The 23666-nt window shown below is 48.8% G+C and overlaps 1 protein-coding gene across 1 annotated transcript; it reads left to right on the top strand.

Moving 5' to 3' along the window:
* The first annotated feature begins 6528 nt into the window (after positions 1 to 6528).
* On the top strand, positions 6529 to 23442 carry KCNG4 (potassium voltage-gated channel modifier subfamily G member 4). Its single transcript, XM_081031457.1, has 4 exons — positions 6529 to 6852; positions 7237 to 7443; positions 8597 to 9359; positions 19283 to 23442. Coding segments are annotated over exons 2-4 (1539 nt in total). The 5' UTR covers positions 6529 to 6852; positions 7237 to 7441; the 3' UTR covers positions 20057 to 23442.
* Positions 23443 to 23666: the final 224 nt, after the last annotated feature.

The raw sequence follows: 23666 nt of genomic DNA, 5'->3' as shown, positions 1-23666 counted from the left end.
AGGTAGGGCAAATCTTCACTACTGACTTCCTATGTCTTCAAGGACCCCAGAATTCCAGGAGAAATGGGAGGGAGGGAGGGAGGGAGGGATGGAGAGAAGGAGGGGAGGAGGAACAGTGGGCATGGTCCAGGTAAAGACATAGAGATGAGTGTAACTACCGGCTTCAGTGGAGACTGACAAAAATAGAGGTTCCAGGCTGGAGAGGCTTTGGAAGCCTGGCCACTTCAAAACAATTCATTGTGATAAGCAGTCATAACCAGGAGCCGAAGGCGGAATCCAGACCTGATTCAGCCTGATGCATCTTATTTGGCCCTCCATGGCAGTGGTGGTTAAAAACAAAACAACAACAGAAAACTCAGTTTTAACATTTAAATACAATTCCACAAATTCAACACACTGAGTAATCGGCCCCCAGAGGAAACAGATCAAACAATATGACCGGCCCCCAGAACTCACTATGCACCCCCAAAGGTAATTATTTCCCTCGATTAGTTTGGCCTGTTGTTGAATTTTATATCCATGGAATCATGTATCTGCTCTTTTTTGTCTGGCTTCTTTCACGCAACCTGACTGAGATTCTTCCATGTTGTCACAAATGTCTGTAGTGCACGCATTCTCACTATTGTATGATATTCCACTGTGTGAATATACACAATTTATTTAGCAATTCTCCTGTTAGTGGGCATTCCACTTGGCGGCTGTTATAAAACAATGCTGTAACCAGCTTGCTAAGCCATGCCCTTGGTATGCACATGTGCGCATTTGTCATGCAGGGTATCATGTGGGGTCTCAGCTCCTGCTCCCCACACAAGAACACAGGATATGGTGAGGCCAAAAAGGAACACCCACGGAGCCATAGACAAGGGAGTCATAACACTATAGTCTCGCTGGCGGCTGGGTTGGAGACACAGGAAACAGGATTCACATGACCTGCAACCTGCTGTCTGCTTCTCTGTTAACCAACCAACCCCACTTGCTAACTGCAATCTGTACTGGCCAGCTCAGCAACCATCTTCTTGCTAGCCCCCCATTAGCTGCCAGCATAGCCATGGCAGTTATATTAGTGGGCTCACTGGTTACAGCTGACGGCCATCCAATTACAGTTGGTGGCCATTTACTACCCGAGAGAGCACCTTTCCACGTGAGGGTGAGAGCCTGGAAACTGCACTCCTGGCTCTGTCCCCACAGCATTTCTCATGGGTCTTCATGAAGGAGTGAAATTGCTGGATCATCAGACATGCACCCGTTTAGCCCCATGGTACCTTATGAATTTCTGAGATAGTTGGTAACATTTAGAACTTGAGAGATTTAGCGTAAACATCAGGATTATAGCTCTTCTTCCCAAGTGTAAAAATGCTGCCACACTGGTCCCACATTCTACCTTTGTGAGTTGAGGGTTTGGGGTCCCCATTTTGCTGCAGCACCCACCAGCCTGCCTTACGTCATCCACAGGGCTCCTGGAGTCGCCTCGACTTTAGGACTCTCAGTGGTAAATGATCCACATGTGCTTTTCCTTCCAGTCCATAATGAAAATTACTGGGCTGCCTTGATTTCCCCAATGAGGTCATGCTGAATGAGCCCAGTGGCCCAAGACTGTGATCAGGTCATTCCAGTGGCGTCTGTGGCCTTGGCCACTAACAAAATGTCCCTGGTAGGGTGTGGTTGTGGTTACGACAGTGAAGGCAGGGCAGGGTCCACCAACTGCTCTTTGTCTAGCACCTTCCATGTGCTTCCTTCTGTCCATTCCAGCTCCTCTGCAGTCCTCCTTCCAGCCCCACAGTCACTGCCTTATTCAACCTCCTGTCACCTGCAGACCCATCTGGGAAATCATTTTTTTCTTCCAGGCTGGCTCCTCCTCTGCACTGGTACGAGGATGCCTTTTAATTTAACTTAAAAAAAAAAAGTTTTGAATCACTACATTCCCACAGTTTTTTAAAAAAATTAAACCATAGAAAATGATAGAGAAAAGGAAATTTCCTTTCCCCTCTCCTCCCTTCTCCAAACCTCTTGGTTTCCCTCCCTAGAGGCAACCACAGTTTCTAGTTTTTTTACCCATTTTTCAGAAATAAATATTTTATGCATACACACACCCACCCACACACACACACACTCACCCCTTGTCTATTTTTACACAAACCAGCGCATTCAGTATAATCTGTTCTGCACCTTGCACTTTATGCGGCTTCCTGGTCCCTCCACATCGGTATATATAGATTCCCGTCTCCTTTTTAACAGCTGCAGAGTTTTCTCTCGCCTTTCTGACCAGCCTTTATTCAATCAGTCCCCTAATGAGGGTTATTTCAGTCATTTGCAGTCTGCTTCTATCACAAACAATGCTGCAATGAATATCTTTATACACATGTTTTGTGCACATGCACAAACATATCTGCAGAACAAATTCCTAGATATGTGATTGTAAACCAAGGGGTGTCTGCATTGCTTGTTGGTCAACAGTGCCAACTTGCCCTTTAAAAGGGTGGTACCAATTTCCACTGCCTCCCGCCATATCGGAGTGAGCCAAAGTGAGATCCGGAAAATGTATACCTGATCGTGTCGCTCCTGACTTCAAGCATCCATTCCCAAACCAGGCTGCACATTAGAACCACCTAGGGAAATTTCAAAGCAATTCTACATGTAGGTCCCCAAACCTCAAAGTGGATTTCACAGATATGGATGTGGCCCAGTCATTGAAATTTTTAAAAAGCTCTCCAAGGTGATTCTAGAAGGTTCCCGAGTAAAGAACCACAGCTGTAATCGCCAGTGGCTCCCCCAGGCCTGTGTAGAGTCCACAGTTCCCAGCAAGGGAGAGAAACCCATCATTTTGGATGCCCACCTGCCTCTCTGCTCTTCTCTCTTACTTTGCACCGCTGCTGACCTCCCATCAAGATTTACCCAGGGTCATGCCTTGGGGAGCGCTGCCCTGGCCTCCCTGGAGCTGTGTGTGCAGTGACATACGGAACCCACTGGTATAGGCTTGCAAGAAACCCTCATTAGCATCTCTTCCCTGCTCAGCATTCAAGGATGTTATGTCATTAGCACAAAATAGGTCATGGTAGGAGTATTTACACCACAGTAATTGGCAAACTCGACAATCAGGATTTTTTCCCCCCCGTCAGAAAGCCAGTTATTATCGTTTAACAGTACACCATTGTTTATTGCCTCTTCTGCTCCCTCATGGCACCCTGAGACTCACCCACTCCAGCTCCGCTCATCTTTGTAATTTCTAATTGAGCATTTACCAAGTGCCAGGCGCTGAAATCAGTGCTTCCCGCGCTATAACTCACTCACTCCTTACAATAACCATTGCAGTCACTCTTTACAATAAGAACTATCGTTACCACATTTTTCCTGACGCACACAGAGGAAAGGTGACTTGCCCAAGGTCACACAGCCAGTGAGAAAATAGTCACAGCAGAATGGGTGCTCAAAAAATATTTGTTGCATGCGTGGATGGATTCCAACTTCTGGAAGCAGGTGCTGGGAGGCCTGGCGATACAGGCGAGGCAAGACCTTCTCCTCAACAAATTGCAAGTATCTCTGATGGTTGCTGTGTGACCTGCCTGCCCCACCCCCAGTCAGGGCTTATATTGCTATTGTAATAAATACCACAAATTTAGGAGCTTAAAACAGGACAAATTTATTATCTTACAATTCTGGAGGCCAAAAGCCCAAAATGGGTCACACTGGGCTAAAAAGATGTCCAAGTCTTAATCCCTGAGACCTGTAAATATATTACTGACAGGGCAATGGGAATGTTGCAGGTGTGATTAAGTTAAGGTCCTTAAAATTCAGAGATTATCCTGGATTATCCAGTGGGCTCAATGGAATCACAAGGGTCCCAATAGGAGGAGGGTAGGCTGGTCCGAGTAGGAGATGGAGTAGGAGATGTGAGGACCGTTGCAGAAGGTAGAGTGATGTAGCCACAAACCAAAGAATGCGGGTGGCCCCTAAGACCTGGAAACGGATCCTCCCCTACAGCCTCCAGCAGGAATAGCCCTGACAACACACTGGTTTTAGCCCCATAAGACCCATTGTGGTCTCCTGGTCTCCAGAACTGCAAGGTAATACGTGTGTGTTTTGTTACAGCAGCCATAGGCGGCTCATACGTGGTTACTTTATCAGAAATCCATGACAGGCGCAGTCCTTTAGAAGAGAGTAAGGATGGGCTAGCATGGATTGTCCTGTGTCCTGGACTTCCAGGATGCTGGAAAGGGCTAGGCCCCACCCCTGGCTCCCTTCCTTAGTTAGCTGAGTTCAAGTACACACAAAAGGGAGGAACACTGGGGGACAGGAAGGCAGTGGCATTGAGCTAATAGATGACTGGAACTTTACCAAGCCCTGTGGAAGGACTCAGTGAATGGTTTGGGGCAGAGGCTGACGGCCCTGGGCAGCAGGCTAAAGACAAAGGGCCTATAGGTTGGGTAAGTGACAATGCTGACAGAAGGCAGTGGGGCTGTGGAAAGAGCACTGGACTATGAGTCTTAACTGAGCGTGGCCCTGCCATTGACTGGCCATGGGAGCTCAGACAATTATACCCCTTCTCTTGGTCTCAGTTCCTCTGTAAGTTATCAGAGGCTTGTATGAGATTAGCACCTCTCAACTTCTCCTTTAAAATACTTTTTAAATGCAGACTCCTTCCTTCAAACAAAATCTTTCTTGTGTGACTTGAGTCCTACTTAACAGCTTGCTGTTATTATAAATATTATAACAGCAAGCCCTTAAGTGGGACTTGCTTCACCCCAGACACTTTGCCAAGCGCCTTTTAAATGTAAATGAATTTGTTCAATACAATAGATAGGTACGTCCTATAATTTTCATTTCACAAATGAGTGAATTGAGGTTCAGAAACATGCTGAAGGTCACCGAGGAGGGAAGTGATAATTTGTTGATTTGAACTCACGCACTCCAGACCCCAAGAGAACTGAAAGGCAGGGGGACAGGTTGGGGAGAGTTAGCCAGAGGTTGAGATAAATGATAAAGAGCCGGGGGAGGAGGGGAGACAGAGAGAGGAGGGGGAATAAAAACCCAGCGTGAGCTCGAAAGATCATTTTGGTGTCTGGTCCATGAGAGGTGTTGGAGCAGGTGTGAGGAAAGGGAGCAGAACAGGGGAGAGGGGCAAAGAAGGGTCTCCATCTCTAACAGGTGCCCTGGGGTCTCTTTGAGTGGGCTGAGTGCAGAGACGGGGCCTGTAGGGCCTTGGCATTAATTTGGGTTACACTTATAGACTCACGATGGGAAACTGATCGGAGAAGAGCTGCCATGGTAAGGCGGGGAGTCTCACCTTGGTGTCCTCTCGTTTGTCACCCCCCATTCCAGGCCCCTCAGTCATTTCGGCAGCACCCTCAGTTTTCAAGCAGTACTATTCGAAAACCACTGCCCAAGACCACCTCCATTCGATCGGCTTTTCTGCTCCTGTGTGGATTCGTCCCCATCGCTAGCCCAGGCCACGGAGAGCCCACTGAGGCCAACAGCTCTTGCCACCCCCTCTGTGTGACTGTGGAAGACACAAGCTCAGATCTTCATTCCCAGATCCTCACCTCAGAACTCAAAGTCTCTGTTAAGTGCAGATTCCAACCAGCAAGGTGACCTTGAGCATGCCTCTTCCCTCGGCCTCCAGACCTCATCTGCAAAACGGAGCTAATAATGATAACTCCCCTTTGGAAGCCAAGAGATGGGGCCTCAGAACCTCTTAAGAAAATTAAGAAGAGCCAGTGTACATTGAGCACCTACATGAGAAGATGGTTTTGCAATTCCAGCCCATCACTGCTTTGACTGTCCTCACTTGACCAGTAAGAAAACTGAGGAGCAGAGAGGACAAGTGACTGAGCAAGGACACACAGCAAGGTAGTACAGAGCCGCGGCTGGGCCCCAGAGCCTAGAAGTATGCCTCGTCTCGCCTCCACCGCACCAGCTAAACCCACAGACGGGGACTGCTCTGTGGCTTCTGGTGTGACCTCCCCAAAGCCCCTATTATTCTCATTTTTTTACAAACGAGGCTCAGAGGTACTAACACCTGCCCAAGGTCACCAGACATTCACGTTGGAGTTGGGGAATCCAGGTGTATGTGATTCTAGGTTCCCAACTCTTCCTGGTCCATCATACACTAGGAACTCCCACCCGGTGCTAAGAGACTGGGTTTCTCTGAAAGTGTCCCAGGCCTGGGCTGATTCAAAGCAGCAAAAAGTTCTTCCTGTAGCCTCTACCTGGGCACCTGCCCACCATCAACACACACCGAGGAGCGTCCAGGTTGCCAAGGACAGGTAGCTGCAGATTCCCCGGCCTCAAGTTGTCCTCTGCTCCTTCCAAGTTATGCTTCTCCTTGGAGGAGAGGGGAGGATGGCTCTCCTTGCTTTCCAGGCGGTTGGCAGAGCAGCGGCTGCTGCTGCTCCTGTCTGCTGCCTGGCTGATGGAGAGATTATTTCTAAGCCCTTCCCATTCTCCACCCTCCCCCCTTCCCTTGCAGGACTACACTGGCTGTCCCCGTGGGACGCAGAGTGCAGAGCCCGCGGCTGAAGCAGGACAGCTGGCCCGGCTCACTCCTAGCATGAATCCCTTAGACTCTCACCTCTCAGGGAAAGGGGCTTCTGGATCCTTTTAAAACCCCCACCCCACTCCCCCAGGGCTGTTCTGCAGCTGCTGGAGAGAGATGCAGAATGAACGGACTTCAGGTTTCTGGAGGAGGCAAGGGAAGAAAGATTGGAAACTAACTCTGCCAGAAACTGATGTGTTTGGGATTTTTCTTTTCTTCCCCTTCATCTCCACCACAAACCCATCTCTTTCAGGGGCATCAAGACATGGGCTCCCCTTGTCTGGCAGAGAAACAGCTGGAAACGGGCTCCCTGAGACAGGAGGGTGAGTTCAACTTCAGGGGAAGAAGTTAGTGTTTGCTATAGGGGTGGGGGTTTGTTTGCAGGACACTGTGAAACATTCTTGGCCAAAGTGCTGTTTTGAGTGACTACCTTTCCCGTTCCCGTGCTCTGTGAGGAGCTTTGTGTGCCAGCTGTTTCAGGGGGCTGTGGATTGCAAAATTGGGGTTGTGTAGTGAATGCAGAAAGGACAGTTCTCTGGGTGCTAGAAAGAGCTCCAGGCTGGGAGACAGAGTCCTGGGTTGGGACCAGATTTGTTGTGTGACCTTGGATGAGTCCCTTCAGCTCTCTGGTTATTGTTTTTTGCAGTCAGAAAATGAGAACCTTGGGAAGGGCTCCCTGGATTTCAGAATAACTCTTCTCTCTGCAGGCTGCTCATCTTCCTCTGGTCATACATTGTAAACGAAGTAACGCATGCAGAATAACAGAATGTGTGGGGAGCAAGTGTGAAGAAAAGCATAGGCTGTGATTCAAATCTTCACTGTCTACAGGAATCCAACTGGCTCTGAAACTGAGAGGAAGTTTTATTTCCATTCGGCTGCTGTGTCTTTCTCTTGATTGGAGTGCATCTTGGAATGTAAGGTTATAGAGCTTCTGAAAACAGCTCTGGCGACAATGACTAGCATAGGACATGGTTGCAGGATTCTGAGGATGGGAACTATTGTGGAGGTGATTTTTTTAAATGCATGGGCTATATCTAAAACCCTGTTGTATGTCAAGTGCCCTACACAGGTCTGAAATGGTGAGAGCATTAGAGGCCCCTTCACTTTGCAGATGACAAGACCAAGGCCCAGAGAGGGGGAGAACTGGCTCAAGGTCACACAGCAAGCGTGGCTGAGACAAGCATCCAATGAAAGTGGAAGAGCGCTGTCACGGATAGTAAATTCCTCCAAATGAGAAGGCAAACAGGAGGGATGAGGTGACTGTTGTGGAGCTGACTGCTGAGAGTCAGACGCCACACTAAGACAGTCATGTTCATCCATACTTAATCTTTCTGGGCCTTTGTTTTCTCATCTGTAAAATGGCGTTACTGATGTCTACCTCAGGGGGTTGTTGAGATGAGTAAATATAGGGAAGCATGTATACAGGGTGCCTGGCATGTCAGAAGCATTCTTAATGTACACTTCATGTGTATTACTGCACGTAACCCTCACCGTGCCGCATGAGGTGGGCACTCAAATTACACCAGCTGGATAAATGAAGCAAAGGGCTTAGAGAGGCTGAGTAACCCACCTGTGGTGGCAGTCCATAAGTGGTCAGAACCTCGCCATGAACTTGAGAACTTCTGATGCTCCCAAGCTCTATTTTTAGCAACTGTTCCTTGCAAGGTTGGTACAAGTCTTGTCATGGAATGCACAATGCTGAGATCAGAGAGGTTAAGGCACAGGTCCAAGACCACACAGCCTGGACATGGTACTGCTCTGACTTGTCCAACTCAGGACTGAAATCGCCAAGTCCCGATCCACGTAATGCCCATTGCAGGGAGATTCTTCTGAGATATAAGTATATGCTCCACCAGGAAGGGATGACATTTTTCTTTTTTGGTTCACTGACAGATCTCAAGTACGTAGTAGATGTCCAATAAATATGCGTTGGCTGTAAGATTAAATGAATGAATAATGCAGATCCAGTTGCAGGCAAGCAAGTGTGAGAAAATGTCTGTGACCTCTAGGGCTCTTCCCTGATAATGACATCTCCTGTTTTCTTGCTCTTTTCCCTTTGGGTGCCAGGACGTCGACAGTGGTACCCATGCCTCCCAGGGTCAGGGGCCGGCGTCCCAGACACCATCACTCTAGCTCCTGCAGTCCTTTGAGTCAGCTCTTGCCTGGCTCTGTGGAGCCACCGTCCATTAAGGGCCTTTACTACCGCAGGGCCCGGAAGGTGGGTGCGCTGGACGCCTCCCCGACGGCTGACCTGAAGAAGGAGATCCTGGTGAACGTCGGGGGCAGGAGGTACGTCCTTCCCTGGAGCACGCTGGACGAGTTTCCCCTGAGCCGCCTGAGCAAGCTCAAGTTCTGCCGGAGCCTCGAGGAGATCACGCAGCTGTGTGACGATTACGATCAGGACAACCAGGAGTTCTTCTTCGACAGGAGTCCCAGTGCTTTCGGGATGATTGTGAGCTTCCTGGCGGCCGGCAAGCTGGCCCTCCTACGGGACATGTGCGTGCTGTCCTTCCAGGAGGAGCTGACCTACTGGGGGATCGAAGAAGCCAACCTGGAGAAATGCTGCCTGCGGAAACTGCTGAAGAAGCTGGAGGAGCTGGCCGAGCTGCGCAGGGACGAGGCCCTGCAGCAACAAAGGGAGGCGTGTGGCCCCACCATGCATGACTCCCGCTGGGGGCTCTTCATGCACTGGCTGCGGGAGATGGTGGAAAACCCACAGTCGGGGCTGCCGGGGAAGGTCTTTGCCTGTCTGTCCATTCTTTTCGTGGCCACCACGGCGGTCAGCTTGTGTGTCAGCACCATGCCCGACCTGAGGGCCGAGGAGGACAAGGTAAGTGAGTGGCTCCTGACCAGGGTCCCTTTCTCCATTGGGCACAGTGCCCTGGGCCCATGAGACTTAGGGCCTCTGGAAACGTTTTGATGTCTTTTAAAACAAGAAGGGGGAAAAAATGAATATTATCCAGTGTGGATTGTATTCATTTTTAGATCAATGCAGTTGTAAAAGATAAGCTTTAATATAGTTTTTGGAGGAAGCGGCCCATGAAGGCAAGGGTACCCTGGGCTCATGAAAGTCACGAGGTGGCCCTGCCTCTGATAGTGAACCCTGGACACTGATAAGCCTCCCCTGGTCTTAGCGGGCCAGGCAGGCCCAGCCTCACCGCTCCCGGCTCTGTGACCACTGTCAAATTGCTTCATGCACTCTTCGAGCCTCAGTTTCCTCCTCCATAAAATGGGTAGTATTTCTATGAAGTTTCAACATTCAATGCCCTCACTACATGTCCATTGAGCGGCTATTCTGTGCCATGTACTCTGCCAGGCCAGAAATCCCTGCCTTCTTGAGTCAGTGTCCAGCGGACATCCCAGCTCCACTTTCAGATGAAGAAACTTAGGCACAGGGCATTTAGCTTCCTCAGAGTTACAGAGTAAAGGTGCTGATGGTGGCAGAGATACAAGGTCCTCAGTTTTCCTGCTTGTTATTTCTCTCCTGAACTTCTCATTCAGTCTCCCTGGATGGGGAGATGAGAGATGAGTTAACTTCTAAGTGACTGCCACAGAGTGAAATATTTTCTTACTTACTCCTGCACTCTCTTTCCAGGGAGCTGTGGGGATCCCAAGATCCCCCAGAGGGTCAGATGATCTGAGAAATGAGATAAGAACATAATATTTTGTTGGGAAGGTGATTGGAGAGCTTCAGACTGAGAACTGGCTTGTTTCCTCATTTTAAATGTTGCTCTATACTCCTGCTCTGTACTCCTCCCTGGCTCCCCATCACCCTAACTTATAGAGCTTACATTATAGTAGATGGAGGGAGCCTATAAATGAAACACACACACAAAACAGTGCACACGGTATATGGCCCATAACCACTGTCAGTGCGCTCATTATTTGTTGGATAAAATGTACTTATCTAACCTATAAGCATTTTGTCCTAAAGCAAACTAACCAAAACGTTTTGCCTTTCAAACAGCTTTATTCCCTGTATATGACTATCGCTCCAATCATTGGCGATTTTTCATTCTTTAGCACGGTATCATGGGATTTAAGACCCTGCTCCTTCACAGAAATATTCACAAGTAGTAAAAAGACACTGCAGTAAAAAGATTAGGACAAAATAAGTGGCCTCTTCCCCCTACCCCCCAAAGGTGCCCTCGATCCCAGTGCTGAGGAAGAACCCCTGGATTCCCACTAGCCTGTTCCTCTTAGGGATTTCCAGGGAGCCAGGACTTAGACTGTGCAGAGGGCCAAGGTCTTTTCAAAGTCTAATGCTTTGAAAATCACCCAGCGTATGAATCGAGGCTTGGTTTAATGGAAATTCGGAAAATCTAATTAGAGGTGGGCAAGAAGCCTGCAGAACCGTGCAGCCCCAAGTCTGAGTAGAGGAATCAGGCTGCCATTTCTATTCCTGGGATAAGAGGGGTGTCGCCACCTTTCTGTGGGCTGCCCAGATAGAAGCCGGGAGGTGTGGCCCTCAACGTAAGTGTGTCGACTTCCCTGTTTTAATAATAATAATACTAATTTAGAAAGTCAAGAGGCTGAGGCCTGGGCTTTTTGTTCCTTCTAAGCTGCGTCCTTACATTTGCGTGAAAAGATGGTGTTCTCTTCCCACCGCATGTGCCTGGTGTTTCCATGCGTGTTTCCATACTTACCTCCAGGGATATCAGTCTGAAAGCAGCGATTCAGTGAGCTGGCTGTGGACACTGAGTCTTCCTGAGGGGCTCTGATGGTATCCCCTCAGATGAATTAATGCCACGTGGGGGGACAAACACATCTGGGATAGGACTCACAGAACCCCTCCATCAGACACAGAAGAGGTGTAACGCTAGGTTGGAGAATTAAAAGACCCCTGAACAAAGCAGTCTTCCTTTTCCTTTTCCTTCTGCCTTCTCAAAGCAACACCCCTTGTAGTAAACGTGGCAGTTGGATGAAAGGTCTGTGCCCAAGATTGTAAATTAAAACAGAGGAGGCAGTATAGACAGAAAGGACCACCGAGGGCCGAAGCACCTCCCGAAACGTTCAGACCTTCCTGGATTCCTTGGGGGAGCTCATCCCCAAAGGGATGAAAGAACGATACTTATTCAGCGCCCCTCACGAGACTGGCATTTGACAGAACAGACTGAATCCTTGCAGCCGCTTTGGAATGTAGATGCACCCATTTTACAAAATAGGAAACTGAGGCTCAGGGAAGTTTGATCACTTTCTTAACCTCACAGTTAGGAAGTGGCAGAGCCAGGATTTACGCTCACCTCAACTTGGCTCTCAAACTGCCTTTTAAGGTGGGGCCACTCTGCATGTAGTCCAGACCCTGAGCCTTGGCGGCCCTCGCGTTTCCCAGGCAGCCAGGCTTTACGAGGTGCTTCTCTGTCCAGCATTGTGGTTCAGACTGCAGGCACCCTGGGTTTGAATGTTGGCCTATCCCCGTTATGAACTCATTGAGCTCAGGAAAGTCAACCTCTTTTGAGCCTCAGTTTCCTCATTTGTACAATAGGGATGCTATTTTCTCAAGGGTTACGGTGAGGATTAAATTCGTGTAAGCCAGTGGAACAATGCTGACACATAAGAATAAGTGCCCAGTGAATGGTAGTCGTCATCACTATTCACTTATTAGGTGCGACTTATCAGGAAATCGTAACATTTATTCATTCGTCCACAATTATTGAGTGCCTGCTAAGTACATTTTTCTAGGTGCTGCAGACAAGAGAAGACAAATTTCTTACCTTTGGAGCTTATATTGCAAGCATTCCTGGTTCATTTTCTTTTTTCATTGAGGTGAAATTCACCCAACATAAAATTAACCATCTTAAAGTGAACAATTAATTAATTCGGTGGCATTTAGTACATTTACACTGTTGTGTAGCCACCACCTCGATTAAGTTCCAAAGCATTTCCACCACTCCAAAACAAAACCTGTAACCACAGACAGTCATTCCCCATCCCTCCCCCACACCCCAACCCCTGGCAACCGCCCATCTGCTTTCTGTCTTCATGAATTTCCCTATTCCAGACATTTCATATAAATGGAATCATACAATATGTGGCCTTTTGTGTCTGGCTTCTTTCACTCAGTATAATGTTTTCAAGATTCATTCAGGTTGTAACGTGTGTCCGCACTTTGTTCCTTTTTGTGGCTGAATAATATTCCACTGTCTGATATACCATAATTTGTTTCCCAATCCATCTGGTGATGAATGTTGCAATTTCTTAGGTTTTTTGCTTTCCTCTGGTTTTTTGCCCAAGTCCTCTGTCAAGATTGTCAACCCTGCCACTTATGCCTAGCACCCTTCCACGTGGCCTTGGCCCTTGCCGGGCAGCTCTGCTGGTCAGAGTGCTTTCCGTCCCGCTGGGGGAGGCTGAAGGTCACTGCCAGCTGCAGCTGCACACTCGCCCCTCCTCTCTTGATTTCCTTCTCCCTCTTTCCTGCTGCTGAGTTATCCCAGTGGCTGCAGACAGACAGTACCTCATCATAGTAAGGAGCCAGAATCTGTTTTGCTAGTCCTGGGTTTGAATCCCAGCTCTGGCACTCCCTGGCTCTGCCCTTGGATGAGTCACTCTATTTCTCTGAGCCTCTGTTCCCTCGCCTATAGAAGTGGATAATGATAATACCTACTCAGAGGGTGGCGATGGGATTGAATGATCCTATTTATCATGTGTCGACACAGAGCGAACACTGGCTGTTTGTACCCATCCTTTGGGACTCAGCTCACACCCCCCAGCTCATCTGTTTTGCATCAACTTCTCTCCCAGCTCTACAAAACCCAAATGGCAGCGGCAAAGTCAGGGGCCAGTTGGCTCAAATGTCTTCTTTGTCCATTTCCCTTGCCCGTTCTCATCCTTCATTTGCTCATGCATTCAACAGACTTTCCCTGAGGGTGTCCTCTGTGCTGGGGACCCAGGGGGGACAAGTACAGGCACAAACCCAGCAGCCGTTTCTCTTTCCACCTTCGATTCTACTCCTGTCCCAGAGGTTTGCTCAATGCACACGGACTGCTGCTGGGCAAAGTGCCCCGGGGGGGTCACAGAACCAGTGAGGGGCTTAGGCTGGGACAGCGGGGCTCTGCTTCTCACTTTCCCTCACATCCTGTCCTGTGGCTTCAGCGTCTCGCTAAGGTGCAGGGCTGGGGAAGGAGGGGGACACAGAGAGATTTTGTTTTTAAAAGACCAGGTGGAACTATTGGGAACCCCTTGATAGAACAATGCCCTCCCCATAGGGTTGCAACTCACCTTTTGGGCTGCAATTTCCACCTCCCTGCCTTTAATAAAAAGCCACATGCTGGAGCCAGCTTCCCCTTTTCCTGTCCCCTTCTTGGATCATGAATCAGCTCCACAAAGAATTGCCCGCTCTCTGTAGACTCTCTGTGTTCAGTGACATTTGGTAATAGCTCTAGAGAATTCTTCTTAACCTGTTTGTTTGTTTGTTTGTTTGTCTTGGGGTTTTCTTCTTCCCAGCTCAGTCTCCCTATGTTCTGGCCAAGAAGACGTATCCCCCATTTCCTGGACAGGGCCCACCTTTCCTGAGTCTGCTGTTCCTCCTGCCTAGCCATGCTTTCCTCATTTCGGTGCCTAGTTCCTAAGCCCCATTTGCTTAGCTCCACACATTCTCAGAGACCCTGTGTGTCAAGGTTGGGGAGTTGGGGCAGCTGGGAGGAGGGAGTACAGGGGAGGGGGAGACTTGGGGAGCAGGGACGATGGTTCAAGGTGAGGGGGGAGCAGGGAGAGGGTTGTGAAAGGGGGTGTAAAGGAGAGTAGAGATGGCAGAGAGGAAGAGAGAAGCCAGGGACAGGCATGAGTCAGCAGGGCCAGGCCCTGAAGACTCTCAGAGGAAACAGCCTGGACCTGAGGCCAGAGCCAGAGGGGGAAAATCACAGGCAGGGGGTAGGGAAGGAGAGAGAAGCCCCCACTGCTGAATGGAGCAGTGCGACCAGCACTGAGCTAAAGAGGAGGTGAAAGTGGCTGAATATGGCCATATTCCCAAGGGGGCAGCTGGCAGGCATTGATGCGAGAGAAGGTTGGAAGAAAAGGTCTAAGGTCAAGAACTCAGTCCTGAATCCTTCCCAGATGGAACTTCAAGAACTATCCCTCACTGAGCCTGCAGCGGTCTGCTGGGCAACCTATCCAGATGGACCCTCAGGGACGGTGGCCTTGCCCTGGGAAAGGCCTGCCAGCCCTCTAACCCCTGAGCCCTTCAGAGCAGCTCGGCTGTGGAGCTTTGGAAAAGGAATTGGGCAAAACTGGGGTTTGCATTCACTGCCTCCTCACTGACTGACTGGGCGCCTTCAGCTCGGATGTTGGCTTTTCTTGTTAAGATGTAATTCATACACTAGTATATTCACCCTCTTACAGTGCAACAAATCAGTGGCTTTTAGTAGAGAGTTGTGCAATCAACATCATTATCTAATTCGAGAACATTTTTATCACCCCCCCAAAGAAACACTACACATACTACCAGTTACTCCCTGTTCCCCCCAACCCCCACCCCCAGTCCCATGTGACCATGAATGTGGTACTTTCTGTCTCCATAGATTTGCCTTTTCTGGGCATTTCACATAAATGGAACCATATAATATCTGGCCTTTTGTATCTGACTTCTTTCACCGAGCATAAGGTTTTCAAGGTTCATCCATGTTGAAGCGTGAAACAGTACTTCACTCTTCTTCATTGCTGAATAATATTCCACTGTATGGATAGAGCACATTTTGTTTATGTATGCATTCATCAGTTGATTGGCATTTAGGTTGTTTCCACTTTTTGGCTACTATGAATAACGCTGCTGTGAACATTCACGTACGAGTTTTGCTGTGGATACCTATTTTCAATTCCTTCAGTTGTTGAAGTAGGAATGGAATTGCTAACAAATGCACACTTAACTTCTTGAGGGACCACCAACCTGTTTTCCACAGCAGCTATGCCATTTCACATTCCCACCAGCGATGTTTGGGAGCTTCAATTTCTCTACATCCTTGCCAACACTTGTTATTTTTTGTTTTTAGCGTCATAGCCATCCCTGTGAATGTGAAGTGGTATCTCACTGTGGTTTTGATTTCTGAACCTGTTTGGTTTTTTTGGTGTTTGTTCCCCTCCCCCCAGTTTTACATAATGGAAAATTTCAGGTGTTTACAAAATAAACAGAATAATATAATGTACCCCAAGTCCCCAAGACTTAGCTTCCACAACTGTCTACATCTGCCATTCTTATTCTGTCTCTCTCCACCCACTCCCTACCCCCAGGTGCTTATTATCATTCATTTTATTATTTTTCAGTTTTCTAGGTAAAAAATGTATGCACGGAAATGCACAAATCTTAGCTATACAATTTAACAATTGGATACCCCCCGCAGCCCAGAAAATTCATGTTCCTTCACCGTCAATCCCTACCCACCCAGAGACAGCCACGTTGTTGGTGATGTGGCCCACCCCAGATAAGTTTTGCCTGTTCATGAACTTCACATAAATGGAGACGTATGTCTGCCTTGTCTTGCCCCACGTCCTGTCTGTGAGATTCATCCATGTGGTTGCATGGCTCATGCCTCCAGCCTTCTCCCGTTCTTCTTCCCGGCACGAGAGAACCAGAGCACACCTCATTTCCACCCATGACAAGAGGGCAACCGGCCGTCTTGGTTTGCCCAGGCTTGAAGGGGTTCTGGTGACCTGGGACCTTTTCTGTGCACAAATCCAGACATCTCTGGGCAAACCAGGATAAGTGGTTCACGTTACCTACAAAAAGCAAGCAGAAACTTTCTCAGAGAGAAAGAATAACTTTTTTCTTTCCTTTCTATTTTTCTTCAAATATTGTCTCACCTGGGAATTATTTCCTTAGCTGGAGCCCCATAAATCACCACCACCCCAACACCAGCTGCTAACGGGTCAGGTCGTTTCTCAGAGAATGAGCGAGGGCTGGGAGGTTGGTTTAAAGATGCAAAATAGAGCGGCAGTGGGGGGGGGGGGGTGACAGCACAGCGCTTGCTGCAGTGCAGGGCTGTGGCCAGCACAGCCAGGGCCAGGCCGCAGGAAGGAGGTGGGCCGTGCATGCTTTGCATATCCAAATGCCAACACCAGAGAAAGAGAGAGGACCCACAGAGCTTTCTCCACCTCTCAAGAGTCACCTTCCTGAGCTATTGGGTCACTGACCTAGAACCGTTCTTCCCAACTACAAGAGGCTCTTAAGCCAGGAGGAAAACTCCCAGAATGTCAGAGATGAAAGACACCTTGGGAGAAGATTCTGGCCCAGAGTCTGAAAAACTTCTAAGTGCCTCTGAGTCAAAAGAGGGGTTCGCCAAAATGCAGGTCCGTGGGCCCCACGCCAGGGTTTTGATTTTGTGATGGAGGCCCAAGATTCTGCACTCATCACAAGCACCCCGGGGGGATTCTGATGCAGGAGGTTCTGAATCAGCGTTGAGAAATACATTTTGTTCCAACCTCTTTATTGGAAACTGAAGCACAGAGAAGGGCCGTGACCACTGCTTGGTCACACAGCAAATTTGTGGCAGGATTGGGTATACAGGATCGCAAACTCCTGAGACCTCTGAGATCCTGAAGCAAACCCGGGCAATAGTGGCAGACTTCCCAGAGTGTTGGAGCATTTCCTCAGCTTCCTGTAGACTCCAGTGATAGGAGGAGGATATTGTTACCGTTAAGCTAACCAGGCAGGCTATATCTGTGATCAGTCAATCCTCCCATAAAGATAGCTACAATATATTGTGCCTGCAGGGGCAGCAGCCTGCTGACTACTTCACATGCGTCACTTCTATTTATCACAGCAACTTCCGGGGCATAGAACTGCAAGTCCAGAGAGGCCAAGTGACATCCCTGTGAAAGTGGAAATGTGAGATTTGAGCCTGAGTCACAGACGCTCTGGACTCCTAGCCCTCAACAGCACTCCTACCGCCTCCTACCCCTTGGTAGACCAGACACAAGTCAGGAGAGAAAACTACCTGCCCCCCACCCCCCCACAGGCAGATAGATGTCAGGACCCACCAGCCTCTTCCTCTTCCTCCAGCCGCCAGACATAAAGGACATTTCAATTTTAGTATTCCTGTGGGCCCAGGCACTGGAAATAATTTCTTTTTCCACTTCAGAGCCTTTGAATCCAAAGAAAACTGCAGTTGTCAACATCTTGCTGTTTACTCAGGCAAGTGGCTTCGGTCATTCCTTTACTCATCCATCATAAATATAAATATATAAAAATAAATATAATATTTAGAGTTAGGTTCTACACTCTGGCTCCCCATTAAAATCATTTAGGAAGCTTTTGGAAAATTCTACCGTTCAGGCTCAGACCTCTATCGATTAAATTAGAATCTCTGAGGTCCCAGCCCACACATCAGAATTTCTTTCAAAGCCCCTCCCCTCCACAGGAGAGTCTGACGTGCAGCCAAGGCTGGGAACCACTGCACTGAACCAGGACTTTTCAAACTTGAACTTGCACATACATCACGTGGGGGTCTTCTTAAAATGTAGATTCTGAATCTTTGGGGATGGGGTGGGGCCCGAGAGTCTGTGTTTCTAACAAGCTCCCAGGGAAAGCAGATGTTTCTGGTGCCAGGACTACACTTGGAGTAGCAGAGGGGCAGGTGGGATTCTCTGTTAGAAGCCAGAGGCAGGGCATGTGAATGACACAGGTACTCCATCACAGCTCCCACCCAGCTGGACTCTCCCAGGGAAGCAGACCCTGTGGGAACAATTGCAATCCATGTCATAGGGCCCTTCTAGGGATGCAGGAGCCCTCTCTGCACCACCAGCCTCCAAGCCCCCAGAAATGACAACTGCTTCTCTAGTACTTTACCTCCAGAGCCTAACTCAGGGCCTGGCACAAGGTGAAGCCTCCGTATATTTTTGTTGGATGAATGAATGAAGGATGGTGGGCAAAGTCATAAAATAGACTACAGTGGCTGAGAGATCATCTACTATGGCTGTGAGCTCAGGCAAGTCATTTCACCACTGGAAACCATGTCCTGCGCCATTAAATGAGGTGCTGCCTGCTTACAGCACCACCGAGGAGCTTACGTGACGGCACTAGAGCAGTGCCTGGTATACAAGAGGGCTTGTATCGGAAAAGGCGAAGGTTGGCTGCTATAACAAAAAGCCTCCAAGATAGAATGGCTTTAAACAAAATAGAGGTTGATTTCTTTCACAGAGAGTGGTCAAGTAGACAGCTCTCATTCAAAAGACCCAGATTTTTTTCCCCTTGGATGCTCCATCCTCGACCTGGGGCATTGGTCCAATCTGCTGGTTCTGAGCTGGGTTGCAGGGCCAAATGGGTTGTGCCAGCTCCCAGGGAGAAAGAACGTGCAGGAATTCACACCAACATCTTGGAGGTGGCATATGTCACCTCTGTTTACATTCCGCAGGCAGGGACTTAATTATTTGGCCTCACCTAGCCGCGAGCGAGACTGGAAAGGTGGTTTCTGATCTAGCTGACGGGCTGCGTGCCCAGCCACAATTTGACAGCTACGTAAAAAGGGGGTTTTGATGGACAAGTGAGAGTCCACAGCACAGCTCAATTGATACAGATCGATAATATATAGAATAGAGAATATCCAGTGTACGTAGCATCTATACAGAAACTATTTCACATATAGAATCTATATACGGAATCTATATATGGAATCAATATCTATACTAATTCCATATATACTTATATCAATACCGATATCTATGTCAATATAGACATACGGAATCGCTCTTCCGCCTGCTTATTTCCTCCCATTTCCAGCGCTGTTGCCTGTCCACTCCCCACCCTGCGTTTTGTTGTCTCTCTAGGGTGAGTGCTCTCAGAAGTGCTACTACATTTTCATCGTGGAGACCGTATGCGTGGCCTGGTTTTCCCTGGAGTTCTGCCTGCGGTTTGTCCAGGCCCGGAACAAGTGCAAGTTCTTCCAAGGGCCCCTGAACATCATAGACATCCTGGCCATCTCCCCCTACTACGTGTCCCTGGCGGTGCCAGAGGAGCCCCGAGGGGACGGTGAGAAGCCAGGCGGCGGCAGCTCCTACCTGGAGAAGGTGGGGCTGGTGCTGCGCGTGCTCAGGGCTCTGCGTATCCTCTATATCATGCGCCTGGCCCGCCACTCGTTGGGGCTGCAGACGCTGGGCCTCACCGTGCGCCGCTGCACGCGCGAGTTCGGCCTGCTCCTCCTCTTCCTCTGCGTGGCCATCACCCTCTTCTCTCCTCTGGTCTACGTGGCCGAGAACGAGTCCGGGCGGGTCCTGGAGTTCACGAGCATCCCGGCCTCCTACTGGTGGGCTATCATCTCCATGACGACGGTGGGCTACGGAGACATGGTCCCACGCAGTGTGCCCGGCCAGATGGTGGCCCTCAGCAGCATCTTGAGTGGGATCCTCATCATGGCCTTCCCAGCCACGTCCATCTTCCACACCTTCTCACACTCCTATCTGGAGCTCAAGAAGGAGCAGGAGCAGCTCCAGGCCCGCCTCCACCGCCTGCAAAACGCCACCACCGCCAGTGAACATGAGCTCCTGAAGGACGTGGATGACCTGGTCCTAGAGGGACCCACCTCGCCCATCAAATACATTTAAGCCAAAACCTGTCATGAGTATGCTGGGACTTCAACCCGTCACCCTCGACTGATTTGGGCTGGAGAACACCAGGCACAGACCATATGGCAGTATGTTTCTAGAGCTCAGGGAGTGCTCCCAAAGCTAGGAGAGGCCCGAGGCCAGAGATGTAGGTCCTTGTGATTCTTCACCCTCCTGGCTATGACAATCTCCCTTTATTCTCATTTCCTTCCCAAAAGAGTCTTCAACATCCCCTCCCCAGCGGGTTCCCACAGAATCCAGCCTACAGAATTTCATTCCTCCCCTAAGACCCTCTCTCCTGGGCCATCCCACCACCAGGCACTGGAGGGTCCAGTCACTGCAAACCCATCCGATCCGATCTCCCCAGCCAGCCTTATCATGGGTTCCAGCAGGGATTACTGGGTTCTCCGTCTATTCACCACCTCTAATGGTTTTCCTAATGCAGCTGCCGCCCCCCTCCCCACTTCCCGCCCAGCTCCGGAAGCTCTTAGCCAAGAAGGCAGACCTGGCCTCTTTGCATTAAAGCGCACAGTGGCTGCAAGCCTGCCATCCCTCCTGACTTGCCTGGGACCTGGGCAGGAGTGCCACTTGCCAGCACAGCAGGCCCTGCTTTGCCAACTGGACTCCAGGTGGGACGTTCTCTAATAATCCGATCCTTGGCCTTGACAGAGGCGAACTCTTGCAGGGGGGTCTGCATTGTCCCTCGAGAGTACCCTGTTCCTGCTGCTGGTTCCTCCAGAATTGCAAGAACCTTAGTTTTCCACCCTCAGCTTCGGGAGTAGGGCTACATCTGTGATTTTCTGGCTGGAGTTTCATGAGGAGCCTCAGGGCTTCGGTGTGGGTGGAGAATTCTTCACCCCAAAGTGCAACATTGGCAAGTAATGATTTTTAAAAGCATGTGCGAATTTCTAGACAGCTTTCCCACTTCTAATCAGTGCATGTCCACAGCCCTTTGAACTGAGGTGGCAAGCTTGTCCCGGACCAGGGAAGAGTATTCGACAGCCAACAGAAGGCCTGAAACCCACATCAGATCCCACACCGGCCCTGCCTCTTCTAATTAGAGACCTGTGCTGTGCTGTGCTGTGTGTCAGGTGCAATATCCTCACTCCAGCTCTGCCTATCGCTAGGAATGGCTTCCACCCCGGCATCTCCATTTTCCTCTGTTTCACATACCAGGCATCTGAACAAAAGCATGCAGGGACTGAAAGAAAAATAGGTGAGCCCAACACCAACATGGCAAGGTTCTAAGTGTCTTAGTACATATCCAGTGGAAATTCTTTACTAAATTAGAAATGGAAAATTGGAATCAAGTGCTCACATGTAGGGCTTAATTAAACGCTCTATTTTTTTTTTCCTCCGCAGTAATGTCCTGGGGGGCTAGTCTAGCTTTGCAGAGTCGTCCTTTCCTTCATGCTGACTGGGTGGCAGAGGGATGACAAGCAAATTGCTAGATGGTCTCCTCATCCCCATTGGCTGGAAGGAGTCTTGTGAGTCCCAGAAGGGTTTGTTTTATCTGAGGCCAATGGGTGTGACTGTAGCCAAAGGGAGTAATTTTCCAGCTGAAGTCAAAGAGCAAATGGCCTTTACTTCAAGCCATTTTCATGTTGTACCGTAGATACATCTACCAGAGGTAACTTTAAAATGTTGGTTCAACATCCCCTAGTCAGAGTTGAGCCCAAAAAGTGACTTGGAGATGGATGGGTTAATTCTTCAATACAATGTGAGTGGGGCTCCATCCACTGCCTCCCTTTTGATGACTTTTAAGACTTGAAAAATTAGTAAACGGAACGACCATCAGAAGACAGTCTAAGCAGGGAGTTTCCCTGAGGGGCTCTGTGACCCTGTGGAGATTATGCATCTGAGAGAGCACAGCCCTGAAATGGGGTCCAACGATTTCACCAGATCCTCGAAGGAATCCACAACCCCGCAAAAAGGATAAAAAGTTCTCAAGTAAATCAACACACACATTTTAAGATGGAGAGACCAAGGCTCAGAGAGGGAAAGCCACCTGTCCAAGGCCACAAAGCCAGTTCATTTAGTTAGATCCCAGTATCCTGGTTCCCAGCAGAATACTCTTTCTAGTACATGCTGCAGCTGTTAGGCTCTTCTGAAACAATGCCCAAACCCTCAAAGAAAATTTTCAAGACAAGATGATAACACTGCAATGCTATCCTGAGCAGAGTAAGCAGGATTGTCTTGGGATGTCCAGGGCACCAACTCTCGCCTACCCTGCATTATATAACAGTGAACCTAGAACTTGATTTCACTGGGTCTTCCTTTTCTCATTGATCCCAAGGAGAGGGCAGATGAGATGTTGGTTAATGTCCTTCCCAGTGTGGGCAGTGTGTGATTCTGGAAGTAGAGTTCATCTCAATTCATACCACAGAGGGGCAAGGGGCATGTAAGAAACAAGGAGAGAGGTGAGAAAGCAAAACAGACCATGGTCCCTGACTATCCACACAATTGCTCACTTAGCAAAAATCAGCAAGTAGTTCAAGTTTGAATAGTTCACTGAGATCTCTGTCCACCAGCTGCCTGCTACGTTCCAACCCACCCCACCCTGACATGGCACCCGCCAGTGCCTGGCTACGTATCTGTGTATATCTGTACGTGCTCGGCTGCCTGCCACTCTTCAGCGGCATTAAACGCCCTGCCTCCTCTTGTATTGAAATGCTGATAATGGGCATTGCTTACTGAATAACATTTTAAAACATCTTCTTTGGAAAACATGTCAAATTCACAAGAGAAAGTTGCAAGAACAAAAACAGCGCATAGAACACTGGAATATACCTCTTTTTTAAATACGTTGCCCCTTTGCGTTATCATTTGTGCGCATGCTCTCTCTCTCTTTAAATTATATACACAGTATGTTTTTCTGGGCCATGTGAGAGTAAGTTGTCTTTTGCTTTCCAAACTTTAGAATGTGGTCAGTGGAAGGCCATCAGTCCAAGGATTCTTAGGCAAGAGTTTCCATAAAAGTCTGTGACCTCTGGAGATGACAGGCAACAAAGAATCTGTACGTGGTATGTGTTTCAAAGTGCAAAGTGTTCAATGATTTTATCAGACTCTCAAGGAATCCATGACTCCCCGTCAAAATAAATGGATAGGAAGCTCTAAGGTAAACCAACTCCACTGTAAGATGCAGAGCCCAGGGAAACGCAAAATACTTCTATGTGTAGATCCTAAGAGGGAGGATATCCTCTACTAAAACCACAGTGCAGTGATCAACGTCAGTACACTTAACTTGGATGCAATATTTTAATCCAATCTACCGTCTGTTCCAATTTTGTCAGCTGACCTAATAATACCCTTTCGGGCTTTTTCCCTTCCAGGTCGGATGTTGCATTTGCTTGTCCTATCTCCTTTGCCTCCCGTAATCTGGACCTTTGCCCACCTTTGACGTAGATGACATGGAAATTTTGGATGACTACAAACCCCTCTTTTTAATAGAAGTCTCATTTTGTGTCCGTTCCATGTCTCCTCATGCTTAGATTAAGGCTGTGCATTCCCAGCCAGAAGTTCTGTCCCTCTCGGGGTATCATATCTGGGGTTGATATACTCCTCTTGGGTGACGTATGAGCCCTTTATTTGGGATGTGACCCCAGGAAAC

The sequence above is a fragment of the Rhinolophus hipposideros genome (assembly GCF_964194185.1).
Source record: "Rhinolophus hipposideros genome assembly, chromosome: 21".
NCBI classification, from domain to species: Eukaryota; Metazoa; Chordata; class Mammalia; order Chiroptera; family Rhinolophidae; genus Rhinolophus; species Rhinolophus hipposideros.
This window is presented reverse-complemented; position numbering and strand designations above follow the sequence as displayed.